General features: G+C 41.7%; 2 protein-coding genes across 5 annotated transcripts; both read right to left on the reverse strand.

Annotated features, from left to right (window-relative positions):
• Positions 1–115: 115 nt before the first annotated feature.
• On the reverse strand, positions 116–4,193 carry xkr7a (XK related 7a). Its single transcript, XM_026331891.1, has 3 exons — positions 3,658–4,193; positions 1,321–1,520; positions 116–1,065 (listed from the first exon to the last, which is right to left on the reverse strand). The coding sequence occupies exons 1-3, from the start codon at positions 4,191–4,193 to the stop codon at positions 116–118; spliced, it is 1,686 nt and encodes a 561-aa protein (XP_026187676.1).
• A 1,209-nt stretch (positions 4,194–5,402) lies between these two features.
• On the reverse strand, positions 5,403–16,064 carry LOC113145316 (ras-related protein Rap-1A). Of its 4 annotated transcripts, none has more exons than XM_026331892.1 (9): positions 15,925–16,064; positions 14,416–14,572; positions 12,072–12,159; positions 10,123–10,191; positions 9,986–10,042; positions 9,756–9,896; positions 8,589–8,732; positions 8,097–8,214; positions 5,403–6,152 (listed from the first exon to the last, which is right to left on the reverse strand). In XM_026331892.1, exons 3-8 carry the CDS (start codon positions 12,126–12,128, stop codon positions 8,125–8,127), a joined length of 558 nt encoding a protein of 185 aa, XP_026187677.1. In that variant the 5' UTR covers positions 12,129–12,159; positions 14,416–14,572; positions 15,925–16,064; the 3' UTR covers positions 5,403–6,152; positions 8,097–8,124. The 4 variants fall into 4 exon arrangements, with proteins under 4 accessions (XP_026187677.1, XP_026187679.1, XP_026187678.1 ...); XM_026331894.1 differs by having other exon boundaries at positions 14,406–14,572; XM_026331893.2 differs by lacking the exon at positions 15,925–16,064 and adding an exon at positions 15,740–15,870.
• Between the last annotated feature and the right edge of the window lie 3,739 nt (positions 16,065–19,803).

Here is a 19,803-nt window from a genome sequence, read left to right on the forward strand (position 1 = left end):
GCGTGGAGCTGAAACACCCTGCTCAGTGAGAGTCATCCACCTGCCTAAGGTGGCCTGCCTATCTAAGGCAGGACGTCCACACAGCAGTGAGCTGAGTCACAGCACCTTCAGCACATCACACGGTGGTCTCGTACTCCATCACTTCTTTGGGTGTGCCCAGACAGCGATACTGAATCCTTGGTGTGACCGGGGCAGCACTTTCTAGCACCAGGATGGTTTTACGCAGTCGGCGGTCGATGAAGTGAGCGTCCCAAGCGGGGTACCTCTTCCTGGGCAGGTCTATTCGGATCACGGGCCCCTCTGTCCTGGGTCTGAGGTGAGGCACTGGGGTCTGAGCTCCCCGAGGTCGCACCTGAAACACATCTCCATCCACCCCAGACCCCTCTCTGTCTGACCCTTTAGTTCTCTGAAGGGTCCTGGGGGGACTGCTCACCAGGTCTGGAGGAAGGCTGGAAGCTGGTGAGGCCAGCGACTCGACAGGCACCTCCTTCTCCACTACAAAGCCCCACCCTGAGGCTGGACCATCAGGGTGCAGGAGACAGTAGTACACAAACATGAAGAAGGTGCCCAGAGCGTAGCTGCTGGCCACCACACACACCATGATGAGAGCATAGAAGTCTGAGGTACGAGGGCCGCGATACAGGTACCAGGCAGTGGTGAGAGCCACATTCTCAGCGAACACAGTCAGACTGTAGATGAGCATCCTGCAGCGAGTGCGGCCCTCTCTTACACTGAACCAGCAGAAAACATACACAATGCCCACCATCATGTTATAGATAATCTCCTCCCATTTGGACATGCAGAAGTCCGTTTCACCTTGAATTATCCAAAACGTCATGATGCACCAGTGGGCCACGATAAAGATGCCAAAGTAAAGCTGAAACACGGAGGCAAACAGGGCAAAGGCCAGAGTGCGCGCTCCGATGGTGAACAAGTGCCACAGAATCTGAACTATGACGGCCTTGTAGGTCATGGGGAGCTTATCATCTCGGGAGTCTCTCAGGACCTTCTGATAGGAGGAGATCATCCAGGCGAGGGATATCAGTGAGGCAGAAGCTGAAAGCCCTGGGGGGACAGTGAAGGAGAGGTGGGAAGGGAGAGATTGGGAAAGAGACATTAGGACAGAAATGGCTCTGGGGTAACTGTATTACCATTTAGCACAGCAAGAACACTTCTCTGTTCAGCGGGGGCTTGATTGAGGCGAGCAAAGGTGACTCACCAAGCACACCATGGGATGCAGACACATTATAGGCTAATGTCATGATTTATTTTTGACATGTCAGTGGTGGCTGTGGTGATTGGTCATTCCGGGGCACTCACCCTGAAGGGGCAGCACCTGACTGGCCTGAATCATGATGCTGAGCTGCAGCACCAGCTGAGGAGCACTCTTCAGGAAGGACTCAAGCAGACGCAGCATGCTGATATCAGCACTCTCGAACATCATGCGCCAGTAGTAGTGACGGCGCTCAGGATCCCTGTGCCAGCGGCTCTGTACGCCCAGATACAAGGCATGGACGTACCTGTGTACCAGAGGTAGACACGATTCAGAAACATTCATCAGTGGAAAAAAGTGAGAAGTGCTGAACAGAACTTCAAAAAACTTTTGGACATCAAACACAGACTCTCAGAAGTCATAACTCATTATCCCATACTCTGGGATCTGTCAGTAGTTCTTGCCAAAAAGCTGGTTTCTTGCTCTGCTGGGATTTAGATTAGTTTGAAACTGAACTAAGCAGCTCTGTGGTTTTAATTTTAGTACAGCCATCAGAAGGGGAGAATGTAGGGCTCATCTCCAATCTCCCCTCAAATAAAATAAGTCAGTTGGCTGCAGAAAAGCAAAACACGAACAGCACGAACAGAAAAGAAATCCAAATAAAAGCTCTAAATCCAGTGTTCAGATTGAAGGTTGGGGAGGAAACAAGAGCTTGCTGTAAATCCCTTGTTGAACTCCTGAGCTTTGCTGACATAGTACCACCCCCGTCCCAACTTGTTTTATAATGACCTTGTATAACTAACACACATACCGTATATCTGTACAAAGTGCTGACAGGTGACATCTACTTTACTATGCAAATATGCATTGTGGAAGTCATTATCTTCGTCGTTACACCTACAGTAACTGTTTGAAAAAGGCTGGTGGTTGCCATGGAGAACTGAAGCTATAAATGTCTCAGTAATTGCCTCAGGGAGAAGGGTCAGAAGAGTCCTATGTCAACAAGCCCACTAAACCGCACAGGGGTTTGTGCTACCCTTTTTTGTTCCGGTCCCCTCTCTACACACAGTGTGCCTTGGGATGTAACACAGTGAGAAAATAGAACATACGTGCATTAATGAGGGTCAAAGACTCCGCCAGATAAGAGGACACACACACACACACACACACACACACACACACACACACACACACACACACACACAGTTTCATCACGCTCTGCCCATATCACATCTCGTGTGTGCTGACATTTAATTCTGGTGTTGGGCCAAATTGATCCCGGTTCACCTGACAAACTGTGTATCAGTGACAGATCATTCTGGAGCTCACAGCTAAGGGTGAAATGCACAGCAGTAATCCTCTTAACGTGCAGAAACACTGGTCTGAGAGAAGCGGTGATGAACGGAGCACCCACAACAGCTTTAATGGCATTACCGGTAATTCTGTGCTGCCACAATGTTTTAATGTGCTCCTGGACACACTCACACACACATTCAAGTCTCCAGGAGGAAATAAGGGATCAATACATATTACCCGTAGGCCAGTCTAAAGAGGCAGGAAGAGAGAAACCACAAAGACCAAGAGATTATACAGGCCTACATATAAATCATTAATTGATTTGCACCTGATTTCATCATTTCATGTTTTTCTATAACATCCCAGGATGTCTACAAAACACAACTTGTCTTTGAATGCAATCACGTTTTTGTCTAACCCTCCTCCCACCACAGTTCGGCTGAATGCCTCCTGTGAGCTGGCAACAGTTCAAGCTGTCAAAACCTATCAGAGCATGCCAAGCCCGAGCTCTGCCTCACCACCCTGACTCAGTGGCTGACCTACAGACCTACTACCATGCATGTGAGCGTAATGCCAGTGCTTACACTGGTTTGTTTTTAGTCTCAGAGCATGCCTGGTAATTAAACATGTTTGGGCTCAGCTGAGGAAAGCAGTGGGGAGATATGAGAATATGGGTTTAACACACATGAGAGCGGGAGCCTCTAGCATGAGCTGATACACTAAGCAGTGAGAGGGAGGTGAGTACACATATCAATGCAAATAGGAACTCTCGTGATATTTATGACTACTCGTCCATCTTCTTCAGCAGTCGCTGTCCCTCTTACTTTTTTCTGTATAAGGCGACTGCTGTGGATGAGCTGTTCCCAGGAGATGACTGACCTAAAAGCTTGTTAGGGGGCTGGGGCAGTGGGTGGGCAGAGATTAATTCTCCACTTCCAACCCAGAAGAGAAACAATACAAAAGACTGGCATTTTGGCCACAGTCCTCCCTGAATGTTGAGGATTTAGCCATAGGGAGTGATGCTGGGCTTTGCAGGAAACGTGCACACACACACACATACACATGCACTCACACACACAGATAAAGGCACATGTACAATGTGTAGTTTCCCCGTGCTCTCAGTTCACAGTATGAGTGCTCAGACCTACCTCCAGACCTGTGCCAGCTGAAAGATGTGAATGGTGGCCTGGAAGATCCACATGAAGGCTCTGCAGCAACCCCGGGCTCCACCCCCGGTGCCCGGCCCTGGCAGCACCCCGGTCGCGGCAGTGCGGCCAGCGCCCCGCTCGCCGCTGTCCTTGGTGCTGAAGTCGCTCTCCTCCGCTCCAGACGCAGCGACCACGGCGGCGGCAGCCGTGCCGCTTTCGACGGTTTCCGAGAAATCGTAGGCGAACCATCGGAAACTCAGCACTTGCACTACCACGGACGGGACTATCACAAAGACCAGAGTCAGTGCAAAGCACCAGTAGTTCCTCCTCAGGTAGTAGTCCGCCGCTAGCCACAGGTCTGAGGCCCCGTCCGAGAAGAAGACCAAAAGGGCGCACAGCGTCCAGCAGCAGTCCGAGAGGGAGTAGCGCTGCTCGGCGGGACGGCGCTGGGGAGGCCGCGGGTCCGACCTGGGAGGACACTCGGGTGGGATTTCGTTTCGTAGAGAAACGGGTGCACCATCAGATTTCGCGGCCATGTTTGTTGTAGGGAAGAGAGTGAGTAAGAGATGGGAAAATGATGGATGGGGGAGGGGGGTCGCGTAGCCTGTCGGTCTGTAGACTCATGCATGTGTGTGGGAGAGAGGGAGGGGAAAGGAGGCGGGGAGGAGGGCCGGGGGTAGGTGAGGGAGACGGGGCGTCACCGCCGCTTATCAATCAGCGGTGATGATGTAGAGGTTAGCTTTTTCACAGCGACACAAAGTGTTTTAGAAAGAGGATCACTCTGTACCAAGGAGGCTGGAAATGTTTGATTGCGGCTGGTCCCTGCGGTTCTAGTCGCTCTTATTCCTGCACAGGTAGCACGTTCACAGCAGGGCCGGTGGCCCCGGAGCCGCCTGTAAATCACAGATACTCTAGCTTGTAAACCTGTTTTTAAAACAATAGCTTGTAAACCTGTTTTTAAAACAAAGGGTTCACTAGCGTTTCCCACCAGCTCATTAAGTGTATCTGTGATGCTGAGAGGAAAAGCAGATCACATATTATGACAAATTTCTATAAAAAACCAGGTATTGCCACACAGAACAGTTCCATTTCAATGGTACTTACACAACAGCTTTCCCCATCAACACGTTTATACTGTAGAGATCACATTTGTAACCGAATGCTCAAACACATTCTTTTATACTGACTGACATGTTAGCTAGATGTTATTTTTGCAGTTTCTGTTAGTTATTTTAAAGAGGGCTTGGTGTCTCATCAGTCTGTGGCAGATCAGCCTTCATTTGTCCACAATTTAACCAGTTTCTATTCTGCTTTTGACTGCCCTCATTTCACTTCCTCTGTGTGTCTGCTCATCAGAGTTCCTCTTTCTCTGCTGCTTCCTCTCTGGGATCCAGCCTCAGCTGCGGATCACCTGAGCCACCCCATCTGCTGATACTCTGGAGCCTTGGTTTTAGAGCTCACTCTTTTCTGCCCACAGGAACCACTGGTTACACTTAAGAGACACTGATCCTTCACTACTGAGTGTGTCCTGCAACACCAAAACCTGAACCTGGCCAAATCATTAGCAGCTTCAGCTGGTGTGATGACAAAAAAAAAAAAAAAAAAAAAAAAACATTTGATATAATCATCATATTTATATTTCATATTTCAGTTATAGCCCATATACTATGAGCTAACCCCAAAATGCAAATGTTTAGACATTTAACAACATTTTCAATACAGGCAAAAACCAGCAAACCCAAAAATAATGAAAATGTACTAAAATTTAATCATTCATAAAAGCTGGAAAATCATCTGTGACAGGATAACACAAGAAGCAATATTAGAGTTGGTTTAGTACAATATACTTTCAGCCTCAAGACACAAATCAGAATGCACCATTTTCCCCATCAGTCTATAAAATACTAATTTTCTTAGTTTTATTATGCAAAAATGGAAGTAGAATATATTATGGGAAATATGGAAGGCTTGCAGCTCTCAATATAAAACAAAGTCACTTAGGAAAGATGTTATCTCAATAGACATCCTTGTAAGTAGGAGCAAGTACTTTATGGACAATAATGCATCTTCGTTGACACCGTTAGTGCAGAAAGGTATGAGAAGGCCAACATTTCAAATGGTTTCTTTTGCAAAGGTATTGTCACAAAATGCCAAAGATTGATGTTACGTTTAATAAAACATTTTAGTTCCCATAAATGGATTCAAATCCATGGTCTCTTCCTTTACATTGATATTTCCAACAAAAAGACACCTTGGAGAAGAAAAAAAAAAAAAAAAAAAAAAAAGACAAAAACAGTTGTCATCAGGCTGCCAATATGAAAAAAGAGGTGGATTTCTTTGCCATTAAAAAAGCAGAGAAGAGCATCTTGAAAGTATGTGCCATGTCCTGCCATTTTACGAGTGGAAGTTTCTCTGTCAGCCTTTTTCAAAATGCTCTGGAGAGGACTTGGAATGCTGGCACGATCCACTGGGAAACAGTTAATCATTACAAGTTTCTGCAAGTAAGAAAAAATTAAGGTCAGTATACATCATCAAAAAATATGTGGGGCACGAGCTGTCTGCAAAGCCTCATATTAGAGCAGAGCTCTCAAAATCCAGTCTGTTCTCTCCTAGGGGTGTGGTGAAAAAACACCAGTGCATTTTTAGGTGTTCAGAGAATAAACCTGTTTTGCAAATTTATCATAGTGAGATCAGTGGAAAGTCAACACACATCATCACCTTTTCATTCATTTTGAGCTCTGCTTTTGGTTTCTACTCCTGAGGGAAATATCTGGCTCTTTAGCTGCTTAATGTTTCATTGGGTTCACCAGCTAGTCTCTGACTGCATCTGACATTTGGTGCTGAGCAGGAACCAAACAGTGGAGATTTAGAGCTTTTCCACTAAGATCAGTTGCCTGCTGTGGATGTAAACGATGCAATGAGAGCAGCACTGAACCAAAACAGGAAAGTCACCAGAGAGATTAAACTCACTGTAAAACTGCAGACTCAACTTATAATTTCCTGTTGATTCTTTAATAGGAACAACCCAGTCACTGTTTTATTTGATACATTATTACATAAGGATTAATTCCAACCACTTTAAGGAGATTTCAATTTACTTAGTGGCCAGAATAAACCACCAGTAGCTGAAGTAAGTTAATAAGCCTGCTGAATCTATCAAATCCTTCCAATTCATACAAGTCATATCTGACCCAACCTATGCTAATGAACCTCATGTGACTGGAAATTAATTTTCCTTAATGCCATTCATACACTTTAAGAGTAGCTTCACAAGCTGCCCATAGAACATTCACGAAAGCAGGTTTTGTTTTCCACAGGGTTCGTCCTTCATGTTCATACTAGTCAATAAAGGAACCCTTTTTGAGGAGGAACACAAGCCACTATCCTTGTTCTGTGCTCAAATGTACTAGACATCTAAGGCTTTAGCACTGAGTTGGACAAATCATTTAAAATGAATGTGTTTTTTTAAAAAAACCCTCCTTGTGTTTATCCAGGCAGTTTTTTTTCTGAGCTGCAGTGGAGAGATAGTAACATAAATGAGGTTTTGTGTACTAAACTATAACTGGCTATTGTTTGAGACAGACTTGGTTTAAGATTTTTAAAATTTTGTTTTTTTCCACACTTTCTGACATCTGGTGATCCATCACAGGAAACATTATGTCTCCATTCATTGATGTCAAATTTACATTACAGTAGTGTTGCAAGACAGTGCTGCTGGCTGTGATGGATTACACAATATATCAAAACCAAGCTTTATGTCTCCAGAGGCTGGTTTCAAAATCAAACTGAGAACACTAAACCAATGATTTACATTCTCAAAGCTGGGAAAACAATGCATGCTTTGACTGGTAAAAGCCTAGTACATAAACACAGTACATTAAGTAAATGTAAATGGGCCAGAACATGCAGGAACACTGTACATTTACACTTACAATGCTCCAGCAGCAGGTGGAGCCATAACATTCAGCTGACAACCGGACAAATTTACATACAAGAATGACAAACCAACTTTAAAATAAAATAAAATAGAATACAATAAATTCCAAAATTATTTCGACAGACTTCAGTTGCAGGGATTTTGTTGACAATGGGCATTCATTCCATATTTCCGAGTAATTCTTAAAACACACTAACTGAAAGTGATGGCACCTCTGAAAAAGCCTTTAATTCAATTTCTTGCTAAAAGATCTGCTTTTGAAAACAGAAAGGCATCACTGAGTCACCACTGTTTCAAGTACAGCAATGAGGTTTTCAATTCCATTTACAGTTTTTATCCTCTTACTACAACACCCTTCTTGCTAGTCTTTTGTCAACAATTATGAAATTACGTTATGAAAACATGCTTCGGACCTCTAAGTGTTTGGTGACAATCCTTAGCTCAGTGAGCAGAGGGAGCCCAGTACACATCTGGCACAGATTTAGCTTTAACACCCACTCACCTGGCCCGAAGCTACTGTGGGGGGAATTTTAGAGCAGTGTGCAACTTGACTTCTTTTTTGTCTTCTTCTTTTCCATCGGCGTTTTTCTGTTGATCTGTCGCACCAGATCATAGAAAATCTACAACAGAAAGTTCAGCAGTCTCAGCATGTTGGGTCACTCATCACAAACCTTTGTACTGTGGTATGGAAAGTCACTGGTCCTATTTTAGCCACTTCCTCATCAAATGGGAGCGTAAGACGCAGCTTTCAATATTAACCAAAGTTTTTTTATGAAAGAGGTTATCGATAGAAATCTATTTTGCTGACAATGAAAGCAGAAATGTAGATGTCAGACTTTGTTTCTCAGTTTCTCTTTCCATCCAACTCTCTGTTCTCTACTGAAGCAAAAAAAAGCTACAGCAACTATATATATATATATATATATATATATATAAAAACATACACACAATGGTTATAACGTAAATATATGACAGATGTAATATAAGTGATTACCTCATTAACATTGATCTTTGATTTAGCTGAAGTCTCTAAAAAGGCACAGTTGCTCCACTGACGGGCCAGGTTCTGTCCCTGTTCCTTGCCAACCACACGCTCATCTTCCAGATCACACTTGTTTCCCACCAGGATCATAGGAACCTGAACAATTGATAAGGATTTTCACAGTTATACAGCCAAATATGAATGCATCAATTCTGTCAGTTCATGAGCTTACATAGAGGAGATGTACAAACTCAACACAAAGGCAAAGTGCCACCTTAACCAAGGCACACAGACAATCAAGCAACTTGTAATGAATAAATAAAGCTCTCACACAGCATGCTGTATATGTTGTCTCTCTAAATCAAGAGATAGACAGACCAAGACTGAACATAGCAGATAGCACCTAACAACAGCTCTGACATTTCCACCCTGTCACAAAGTTCCTGCCCCCCTTTGGTCTGCCCTCTCTCCCACAGAGTTGAATCTAATGAGACTGATGAGCCTTAGAGGCAACACAAGCCGATAATACAGAGACACACCAAAGGTTATTTCTGCAGAAGAACACTGCACACTGAGGAGGTTCTTTATAGTGTAGCAGTGCAGAGCTGGATGCTGTTGAAAAAAATACTGTAATAAAAATACAATAAATACACAAACTTATTCTAACACTGATACAGTACAATAAATTAAAATATTGTTGCTGTGCATTGAACCATTGATCTCCAAATCTGTTGATTTTGAAATAGATGACAGTACTACTGCCATAGTGTTCTGTTATTATTACTGCTCCCACAGAAACTGTAGCTTAGATTTACTGTTATAATATGCTTGTTGCAATGTGCAACATTAAGCCAAATAAGGTGAAGAATTAAATATTCCTATATGGGCTGAGGACACTGTAACGCAACATAAACCATTTCATATCCCATTGAATTATGTGAAAAATCTGCTCCACTAAGCAGAAAACCAGCCTGCTTCTTACAAACTTGTGAAATGTCAATGAAGTAAAGTGAAGTGTCTTTGGTGAAGACATCAATTCATCAGCATTTTTATTGTCTGATTCTTTACAGTGAATTCATACTTTAAGATGCTAAGTGCCAACCAGCTTAAAGTAAGTAAGTATGGGTGAATGAGAAAATTACAGAAAGTGAAAAAAAAAAAAAAATTACAAATACTCACATCTTCAGTGTCCTTTACTCGCAGGATCTGCTCTCGGAGGTCCTGCAGGTCATTAAACGTTGACTGTGCTGTAATGGAGTACACCAAAGCAAAGCCTTGGCCATTCTTCATGTACAGGTCCCTCATAGCCGTGAATTGCTCCTACAGAATGATAACAGGGGAATCCATCAGCAGCCTTTTTGCAATTGTCCTGACCCTTCCTCCTGAAACCTCTCTCTGCCTTGACTTACTGTTCCTGCTGTGTCCAAGATTTCAAGCATACATTGCTGCCCATCCACCTCAACTTGCTGTGAAGAAACAAACAGTCAATCTCTGAGGGGTTATAAGTAAGCTCAAAAAGTCATCGGGAGTGTGTTTCTGAGCTTACTTTTCTGTACGAGTCTTCTATTGTGGGGTCATACTTCTCCACAAAAATGCCTTGAACAAATTGGACTGTCTGGAATGGACAAGAAGGAATGCAAAACTAAGCAAGTACATCATTACTACAGAAATGGCACACTTGTACATTAGCATGTAGCTTATTAAAACATCAGCAAGAGTGAAATACAGCATAGACTGAACTGTGTCATACAAATCTTCTTCTCCAAATAAACACATATATAATGTCTTGTTTCCACTTAAGTTAGAAGCCAGCTTAAGCTGAATTTTTAAGAAGTGGTTGAATGATGTGGGTTTTTTTAAATGGATAAAAAAAACGCTATAACAACAAATTTGACAAACCTGTTTTCCTCACAAAGCCAGGAAAACAGGTTTTCCCTTTCAAGATTTCTTCAGGTAGAAAGTGTGTGCTTGCCACCTTAAGGCATAATGTAAAGTAATGTCAGGTAAAATGTAATGTAAAAATATAAAAAAATTATTACATGGCTGGATTTGAGCAATGACGTACAATTACGTTCATGATTTTTGCATTGGCATATTAACCTAAAACAATAAATCCTAATGTAAATAAATGTTCAGAGTGACAAAGCACCTCTGTAACCATAGTAACTGACTGTTCTGCCTGAGAGCACAGGGAGACGCTGTACTGCTGTCCTGTCTATGCGCCGTTCTCTGTTCTGCCATGACGTCATTACTTACATAGTTGTTTTTAACTGTGGGAAACTGAATGTGTGGTGTGAGAGTTGGCAACTTTAAATACAGTGACACACACACCCACTGTAAAGCACACAGGTCGCCTGTTGGCTTGTTATCTTGTTTGCTGGAGAGCTACACTCAAACTGTCTTGGGACAAAAAGGTTTGAGTTTTTCAAGAGTCAAACATTACTAATGTTACTGACTGAGCTAACCAGGAGCTTGTCAGCTCACTGTACATGCAAACGTTGGCTGTTGACTGGCTACAAAAGTAAGCAGTAAACAATAATGTGACCAGTGGCATTAAACTAGCGGGCCTGCCTCCTTGAGTTGGGCTGGGTTGAATTCCTGACTGTTGTGAGGTCAGAAGTTGAGAGTTCAGGATCTGCTCTGCTGTGCGTTGTCAGGATGTAATGTTAAAAACGACATATCACACGACTGGGCAGCATTGCTACTCTGTATCATACAGTACCTGTGTACACACTGTATGTATTGTCAGGGAGGTTTAATATGAACTGTGCTGCACAAAAGGATTTTTTGTGCCAAATTCCTGCCAAAATTATTTACATCCTTCCCAGTCCTATTTTTATGCCTCAGGACGCCCTTGAAATTGAGCCCTGACAGATGTGCATACAAAAGGAGACATGCATGCACGTGCATAACAAGTGCACACTGACAAGTTACTAGTGATAACATGAATGCTTGCTTTTAAATGGTTCTGTAGGCCGATATGTTGAATCAATGCTAACTCTAGCCCAACAGCAAAGGCAACCAACCGTTTAAAATATCTCTATTGCATAGTGCCAAAACTGACTCAAGGGGATTGATTTTGCTACACACCAGCCACACTGACAGGGCTGCTTGCAGATATGTCGGCAATTATTTTGTGTTTAATTGGTCTACATAGCGCAAACATTGCCCAATGCCAATTATCTAAAAATAGCAAAGATTATTGCAATTTTTTGACCGATCGTTTAATCAGTTGACCATTACTCTCCACATAGTATCTTTTGTAACAATAATCCAAAGTCTCATCAATTTAATTAGAATCATTTTAGGGATCCTAAAAATGACACAATGTGTTCAACCCAATACAGTTTTTGTAGCAATGTAATGAAATCTACCGAATTTTTTTTACATAGCGTATTTCTGGTTAAAAATAACTTGCATATATTATTTAAAGAAGACAAGCACTGTTGTTTTATAGATTGCTTCAGTCTACCAGTGGCAGATGACATCACTCACCAAAGCTGACTTTCCCACGCCTCCTGATCCCAGCACCACTAGTTTGTACTCACGCATGGTGGGCAACTTCACTGGACAGCACAAGAGTCTGTGAAGCACAGAGAAGGGATGATAAAGTGAGACAAAGGCAGCTGTGTCATTTTCAGCTGCAAACAAAAGCTGAATGTTGACTTTGTCCAAATTACCCTGCACTAAGGAATTGTTCCAGTAACTTTACTGAAATGATCCCATCTTTCATTTGATTCATTACGGCAATATTAAATTTAAAATTTTGACATTACTAGAAATACTAAATCATTACCACTAGACAGCAACTATGCTGTCAACAACACCGTCAACCACTCACTTAATGACCCACCTGCTTGCAAGCCCAAGCTTCTTCACTGCAGGCCAAAAAAATCAGAAACTATAGCATCAACTATGTTTCTTAGAAGTAGTGAACCTATGGAGTAAGCTGGGGGTAGTGGTGAACACCCTATCTGTAGAGTAGCTACAACAATGGAAAATCATTACTGACATCAGCAAATGAAAATGTAATTTCTCTGCCAAAAAATGAGCTCTCTATCCCACCCACTACCATGGGACTTAAGATGTCATGATGATAGGGGTGTCACCCCTTTAAAAGAACATGTAAACAGAGCTGAAGGAAACCATAGACAGAAACCAAATCCAGGAATTCAGACCACGGCTTTACCCAGCAGTAACTCTGGATCATTAAGTCCATCTATAATAAAGACTAGCTAAATTTGGCCTAAGAGATGCACAGCGGAGCCACCATCCCACAGAAGAGCAATATATCTGAAAAATGGCGGTACAGTTTGTAGGTAAGAGTTCCTGTGCTCCAAATAACTTAATCCCATTACAATAAAGAGGAGAAACGCCACAGAGAATGACCTACCATCAACTCCATCATTCTGACACAGTTTAAACACCATATGTGGCCTAGAAAATATTGGCAGTAGAAAGAACTCTCACAGGCATGATAATGTTTTCTTACATAGGCCTGTAATTGCGTTTATTTTCCACAAATCCCTTAACAAAACTAAAACCAACAATGAATTTTGTGTACTTGCTGTAATGACAGTAAATCCAGAAGCTAGTTAAGCTTCTTCATCTGTGCTGTAGAACTTCATTATTACAAGAAAACACTTTTATGGTCTGAAGTAAGAAAGATGTACATGTGCATAGTCTCTGTTCTGTTTATGTCACTCCTAGCATGTGCATTTGCAGCAGAAACTTTCTTAATTCTCATGAAACCGTGAATGCTGGGAAAATTACTACCTTACACACTTTGCTAAAGACACCTTAGTGTTGCATGTTTCATCTGTGATTTTACAAATAATTTCAGAAAAACCTGCCTAGTTTGCTGTGTACTTTAACAGTTTAAATGGTGGTGAAATTTAGTCTTTTTAAATAAAAAAAAAAAGAACAAAAACAGTGTGACAACCAATAATCATGTTTACTGTTTACAAATATGAACACTTGCACAAATAAAAAGTTTTAAAGTAGTGCTTTCAAGGAGTTTTGTTGTAAATGCTGCTCTGATATGCAAATGTAATCTTAATTTGATGTACAAATGTCAAAGAGGGGGTGAGGCACTGTAACATCTCATTTAAGAACCTCTTTGAATCAACTAATCACACTACGTCTGTGGGACCTTTGTAAAATGTTGAGACAAACAATACAAAAACCACTCTGTCACACTCGACTAGAATTTGCAATTCTAACTACCACGTATGAAGCACCACCAGAAACCCACAGTGTGAGACAGGCACACGAGGCGCTCTACAAAGAGCCATTGTAATGACCCTCCTCCACTCAAGTACACCATACAAACAAAAAACAGAGATCAGAGGGTTCATGCATGACCACTGCATTGAAATCATTACCAGGGTGAGGAGATGCACCTTGGTGGTGAGGCAAACATGTGCCTGATGCATATGTTAGCCTGAAAAGGCACATAACAAATCATGCTGCGTTTAAAATGTAAATTTATGTGGGTGTCAAAGTAGTTCCTTCAAAGCTCTGACATCAGATAAGAAACCTAAGCCTTCGCCTGATTAGATATGAGCCTGGACTCAAACAATTCAAGTATCACACACTCAGACTGAACTGAATCCTACTCATGAATTTTTGCTGGATTTGATAATAGTGCCTTCTTGTAGGGAGACTGCAATGCAAGCAGCTAAAAACTTTGTGGCACATTTATGATTTAAGGGTAAAATACAGATAAATGAATAGCCAATTTTAAAATCCTCAAAGATCCTAACAAGAGTGTACTGTGCACAAGATCTGTACCATGAAACAATAAACACTTTCATGCTGTGAGAATACCTTAACCTACTGTGTACACGGCTGCTGTAGATGACAACTCCCTCTACATCTGGGGTCGGAGGGCCGGCAGATCCTCAGGTACACTATTGTCAGCGGGCAGGTGCTGAGGATTGATAGGATCCCGGAAAACAAGTCTTCACCAAACTATTCAGACAGGGAAACTGGTCCTAAATTAAAGCAAATGATAACATGTTTCCATTCAGTACTTCACTAGTCTACGTAAAGACTATTAATCCACTACAAAACTCATAAACTCAGAAAGGCACAGATGTGAAAGGAAAACAGAAACAGCTGTAACAACAATTAAGTGAATTATTAATATCATTTGCTGAAGTTTATAATCAGCTTTAGATCAACTGATGATAACCACTGTTACAGTCAGAATCCCATTATGTTACATAACAATAAAAACTTATTCAGTAGACGACCTGTTGCTGATCATGACACAAAAGGTGAAAGACGTTGATCTAATAGAATTAACTTTACTTTTCAAACTAGTACAATCATTTGCCGTGTGTCTGGACAGGGGAAACACACTTTAGCCATACAGAAGAGCACCAACATTCATCCGTCCCCCCTGACAAAACGTCTAAAACTCTGTAGCACTTGTTTAACATTCAACTCAGTGCTCGCCTCTCTAACATGAGCTCAGATCAACTTAACTTCGTGACTTGATTCGTAGCTAGTTTCGAAAGGAAGGGTGTGGTTATTAGTTTCCCCATGCAGCAGACCAAAGGGACTGTGAAACCGTGTGAAAGACCCAGTCCCAGTGGGCAGGAATAACGAGTCCACATAAATAACTTGTGAATTTAACGCCAGGGTCCACAGGTAGTACCCGTACTGAACAGGAGCCTGATTAGGACCAGCTCAGCTCCACAACACAAACGCTAGCCACAGTTAGCAATGTCTGGGACATGCTAGCTAACGTTACAGGCTGTGAGCCTGGAAAACATACGGCGAGTTGTGCAGCACAAAGTGTTAAGTTGACTAACTTTGGCCTGACACAGGGAAAAGTTCAGCTCATGGGTCAACAACAACTAAAAAAACATCAAACTCCATTTTAAGTCGCCATAACTGTGCAGCGAACACAGGGCTAATAAATCAGCTAGCCAGCTAGCACCAGAGCTAAGTCTCAAATCTTTTTTTTCCCCCTCATGTTTGAGACGCCAACTGGGTTTCTCTTGGCATGAGCACAAACTACAAACGTTACACACCAGCAGGCCAGTGAGATACAAATAGACATCAAATTCGCCAAACCAAAAGCCAAAATAGCTCGTTAGTTAGTTAGTTATTAGCCGCCGCTAGCTCCTCGGCTGTGAGCTAAGCTATGTTACCCCAGGAGTGACTTGGCCACAGCGGAGCCACAGGTCGTTTCACTGCATCGTCGGACACACACGTCCCGGCGTTAGTCAGTCAACTAATGAAGTCGTAAACGAATGCCAAATAGTTGCTTTTTGTGTGCGTGTGCGTGTGTTTTGTTTTTTTTTTTTACAGAGAAAAAGCTCCAGAAGCCACTTACCGTGTCCCGCTATGTGTGCGTTAAACCACACAGTGAACGCAGGGAGGGTCGCACAGCAGCTGATTGGACCACGACCGACCTATCGCAGACTCCGGTGGCGGCGTGAGAAGCTCCTTGGCACAGCCCTGCTGTCCTCAGTGTGTGCTCTCTCCACCAACATTAGTCCTACAGTACTGCCTGCTAATAATATACTGACTGATAATACTAACAATTGTGTTTCCACTGTCTGCTGCTTCTACATCGTTTCTACAAAAATATTATTATTATCATTGCTACTACACTGATCTTCAAGCAAGTTCCTTTAAAATTACAATTGAATAGTTCAGATTTTTTTTCCTTCCTTAATTTGACAACCACGGCACTAAACCAGCTAAATGTGTTTAAGTAATTCAAACTAGCTGTCTCAACCTGTTGCAATGGCTAAATATCATGTATTGTATTGATACATTAACAATCTAAAAATGTAATATAGAGCAATTTACCAGCCACAGCAGACAAATACTGTTAATTTAACAAAGTAAAAGTTGAAATAACACACTGTTACAAGTCACAGTTCTGCCTCTTCACTGAATGTACTCGAATTATTTATAAGCTCTGAACTCACCCTCTATCACTGTTAAACTTAACACAGCAGTTTTATTTTCATCTTGTGAGTCATATGTGATAAAAAGAGAAACACACACACAGGTAGCAGAGCAGAAAGAGTGGACCAGGAAAGGCATATCTTGTATTACATGTGCCAGTGTTACAATCAGGAAGGACAACACATTATTAACAAAATGAGTGAGATTTAAAATTTATGTTATTTAAAATTTAAAGTACTCATTCCATCTTAATGTGTTTCTAGATGGATGTTCTCTCTCTAGGACAAGGGCACCACTGTGAGAGAAACACTCAGTGGGAGAAAAACCTTCTTTATGTAAAGCATTGTTAACATTGCAGACGACTGCATTTAGGATTTGGACTTTCTTTCCTCCCAAGAAGAAAATACACAGCGGATTGAGAAAAACGGGCTTGACTATGAAAAGTAGCACACCTGCACTGAAATCTGATGTTTGGCGGGCAATTTCTGGGGCAATGTATGAAATCCAATCCCATAACAATTGCTTTGATGCCTCTGGGCCATGTGACTTATAAAGCCAATTGAGTTAATGCTTTTGTTCACTTGACAATTTCAAATGGAAATGAGCACTGTTTTAAGATGCATAATACAACCTATATACTATATACTGTATCTATACTGTCTCAAGGTTCTTATCTCGAGGTTGTTGTTTGTGATAGACAGTAATGTGCAAATGTTTTAGATATTCAGATTCATATTCATCAACAATGGAGTCAGGCACATGATCAGCCCTAATTTTGCAGCATGATAACAAGCCCAAACGAACAGCATGAGATACAAAGAATTATCTTCAGCAATAAGAAAACCAAAAATTCTTGAAACAGATGTTAGAGCGAGTCCTAAGAGCCCTGACCTCAGCATCAGTGTGTGATCACACAGAAAACAGACAGAAAACATTCAGACAGCCTGGATCCACAGAAGAACTGTGGCAGCTTCCCTAAGATGCTGTGAATGAACTACCTGCCAAGTGCCTGGGGAAACTGCATGGGTACAGAGGGTAATTACATCAATATTTTATTTAGGACCCTAACTTTACTGTTATTGCCTAAAACCTTTGCACAGCAATGATGATCACAGTCTGACTTTGTCCTCTTCCTGTTTCTTTGTATTTTTGGATGAAAATCATGTGATGTCCCTCCCGTGTTAGTGAATAGGTTTAGTTTATATAAAGCACTGGTGTAGCAAGTGTGACACCTAAGCTGAAATACAGTACATGTACTTGCCATATGAACCGTATGTGTCTGAACTAGTTATCAGGTAAGGTAGTACATATTTACCTTTTAAATCACATGGGCCTGCTGAGCAGACTGAGTGCCTGCCAGTGGTCGGTAGACACAGAGGTACTGTGATAATTTAGCTGCACTCAGGCAGCTTTCCAGCTCTGCAGCTGGGGTACTTGTGTTGTGTGAGGTGGAAGCAGCACACCCAAGTCAGTACACAGCCGTCCTGCCGATGCTTTGGTGATCACACTGTCTAACAGCTTAGCAAAATACTAGGGAAAAATGACTCACCTTCCATAATGCCTTTCTCTTTCAGTTTACTCACCTGAGAGGTTGATGTGTACACAACCCAGACTGGCTAAAGAACAATAGTATCAGTGATTCAGCCATTTCAGGGCCCTCATGGGTGGAGATACATGGAGTACGCCACAGAAAAGTCTGTCTCCTTTTCCAATGTGACTATTCAGAAAGCATGTATTATTTTAAGTTGCAAGCAGTTAGTTTATTGGTGCAACTAAACCCCACTGTGTTCAGTGTTACTTGAATATTTTTAGTTGAATTTAATTTAGCATTGGGGAGCAGAAAATCCTTTCCTATATGGAAATAACATAAACGAACTGTTTTTATGACTGGTACAAATTATTTTGTACTATGACCAAATACCTGGAAAACTAGTGACCCTCCCAAATTGCTAACATTCTAAACAAAGATGATAAATATGATAAACACTATATGTGATTAGAATTAGTGACATTAAGCTAAACTACCACTGTCTCAGTACAGCTCTGAGGCACAGCACATGACTGAGGCTGCTGAGTAAAGTTTGCATTTCACTTAGCTAAAACAATCCTTGTTCATGAGTCACATTTAATTTATGTAGGTGTGTCACATTATTGGTACCATCTAAATATTTCCTTCAGTTGAACAACCACTTTATATTTACATATTTCCTCCGTCATTGTGTGTCTGCCTGCTTCTGTGTTGGCTTGACAAAGGCCCACATGAAAGAGCAGGACACCCAGCTGCTCACAGCCCAGTGACTGAAAGGATTAGACCAGTTACACTGTACTCTTTCTGCACGTCTTCTCCATTACACTGGCTAAATATGGAGGCTGACTTCATGAGAGACATCAGATGAGTTATGACTACATATATAATTTGTCATACTGTATACTGAGGACAGTGTTGCCATGTTACTCAAACAACATGTTCCTGCCTATTCAAACAAACTGAAGCGTTATTATTACAGTCACTATCATAAACTGGAGACGAGAAGCTACATCAGGCCTCAAATGATATCGTGAGCAAGGTAAACAGAATCACATGCAGAATCCATTTTGTGCACTCTGTCATCCTACAAACAGACCCTGTGAACACTGGCTTGTATATTATAGTTTCAACTCACCATACAAACTGCAGATCACCCAAACAAGAGCCACACATACTTATTTGTCTTCATTTCTCAGGTCACTGTGTTTTACTGCTGCATCATTATAAGTATAGCTAATATAATACTGTGGGTGGATAATAATACAAATCAATTCTATTTATGTATTTAAGTATAAAGGAAATTCATTTGAACGGGTAGGACTCAGGACAAGCCACTGTAGAGTAGTACAGTATATGGACGAGACTGTTGAATAGTCTTTGTATGTCTAACTATTGAAAGGCTCCACAGTTTGGTAGCAGTTTCCTGTATAGTAATTTAATTTGCCTTCACATTAAGAATCACATTAGCAGTTTCGTTCCCTGAGCTTCACTCCCTGCTGTTAGAAAAGGAAACTTCCTCCAAACACAAAGGCTTCAGATAAAAGTCCAGAGGAAGTGTCTGCATGGTATTGTTTGTTTATTCATATTTCACAGCTTTGTTTTAGGCTGTTTGTGAGCAGTATGTTTGTCTGATAACCATCTGTAAAGTGCCAGAATTATCACAGCACTATTCAAATAAAACCATCACCACAAGCCACAGTCCACCATGTTACAGCTAATTTTTGGTGGCTGCTTTGACGAAAGCAGAAAGCTCTCATCTGTTGTAAA

This window comes from Mastacembelus armatus, chromosome 7 (genome assembly GCF_900324485.2).
Source record: "Mastacembelus armatus chromosome 7, fMasArm1.2, whole genome shotgun sequence".
Taxonomy (NCBI): domain Eukaryota; kingdom Metazoa; phylum Chordata; class Actinopteri; order Synbranchiformes; family Mastacembelidae; genus Mastacembelus; species Mastacembelus armatus.

Excerpts from the sequence above, each read along its gene's own strand:
- LOC113145316 (XM_026331892.1), bottom strand. The coding sequence starts at position 12,128 with ATGCGTGAGTACAAACTAGTGGTGCTGGGATCAGGAGGCGTGGGAAAG. Across the intron at positions 9,897-9,985 it reads TCTTGGACACAGCAGGAACA|GAGCAATTCACGGCTATGAG; the intron begins GTAAGTCAAGGC and ends ATCATTCTGTAG. Across the intron at positions 8,215-8,588 it reads CAAAGATCAATGTTAATGAG|ATTTTCTATGATCTGGTGCG; the intron begins GTAATCACTTAT and ends TTTCTGTTGTAG.
- xkr7a (XM_026331891.1), bottom strand. The coding sequence starts at position 4,193 with ATGGCCGCGAAATCTGATGGTGCACCCGTTTCTCTACGAAACGAAATC. Across the intron at positions 1,521-3,657 it reads CAGCTGGCACAGGTCTGGAG|GTACGTCCATGCCTTGTATC; the intron begins GTAGGTCTGAGC and ends TCTGGTACACAG. Across the intron at positions 1,066-1,320 it reads TCAGGTGCTGCCCCTTCAGG|GGCTTTCAGCTTCTGCCTCA; the intron begins GTGAGTGCCCCG and ends CTGTCCCCCCAG.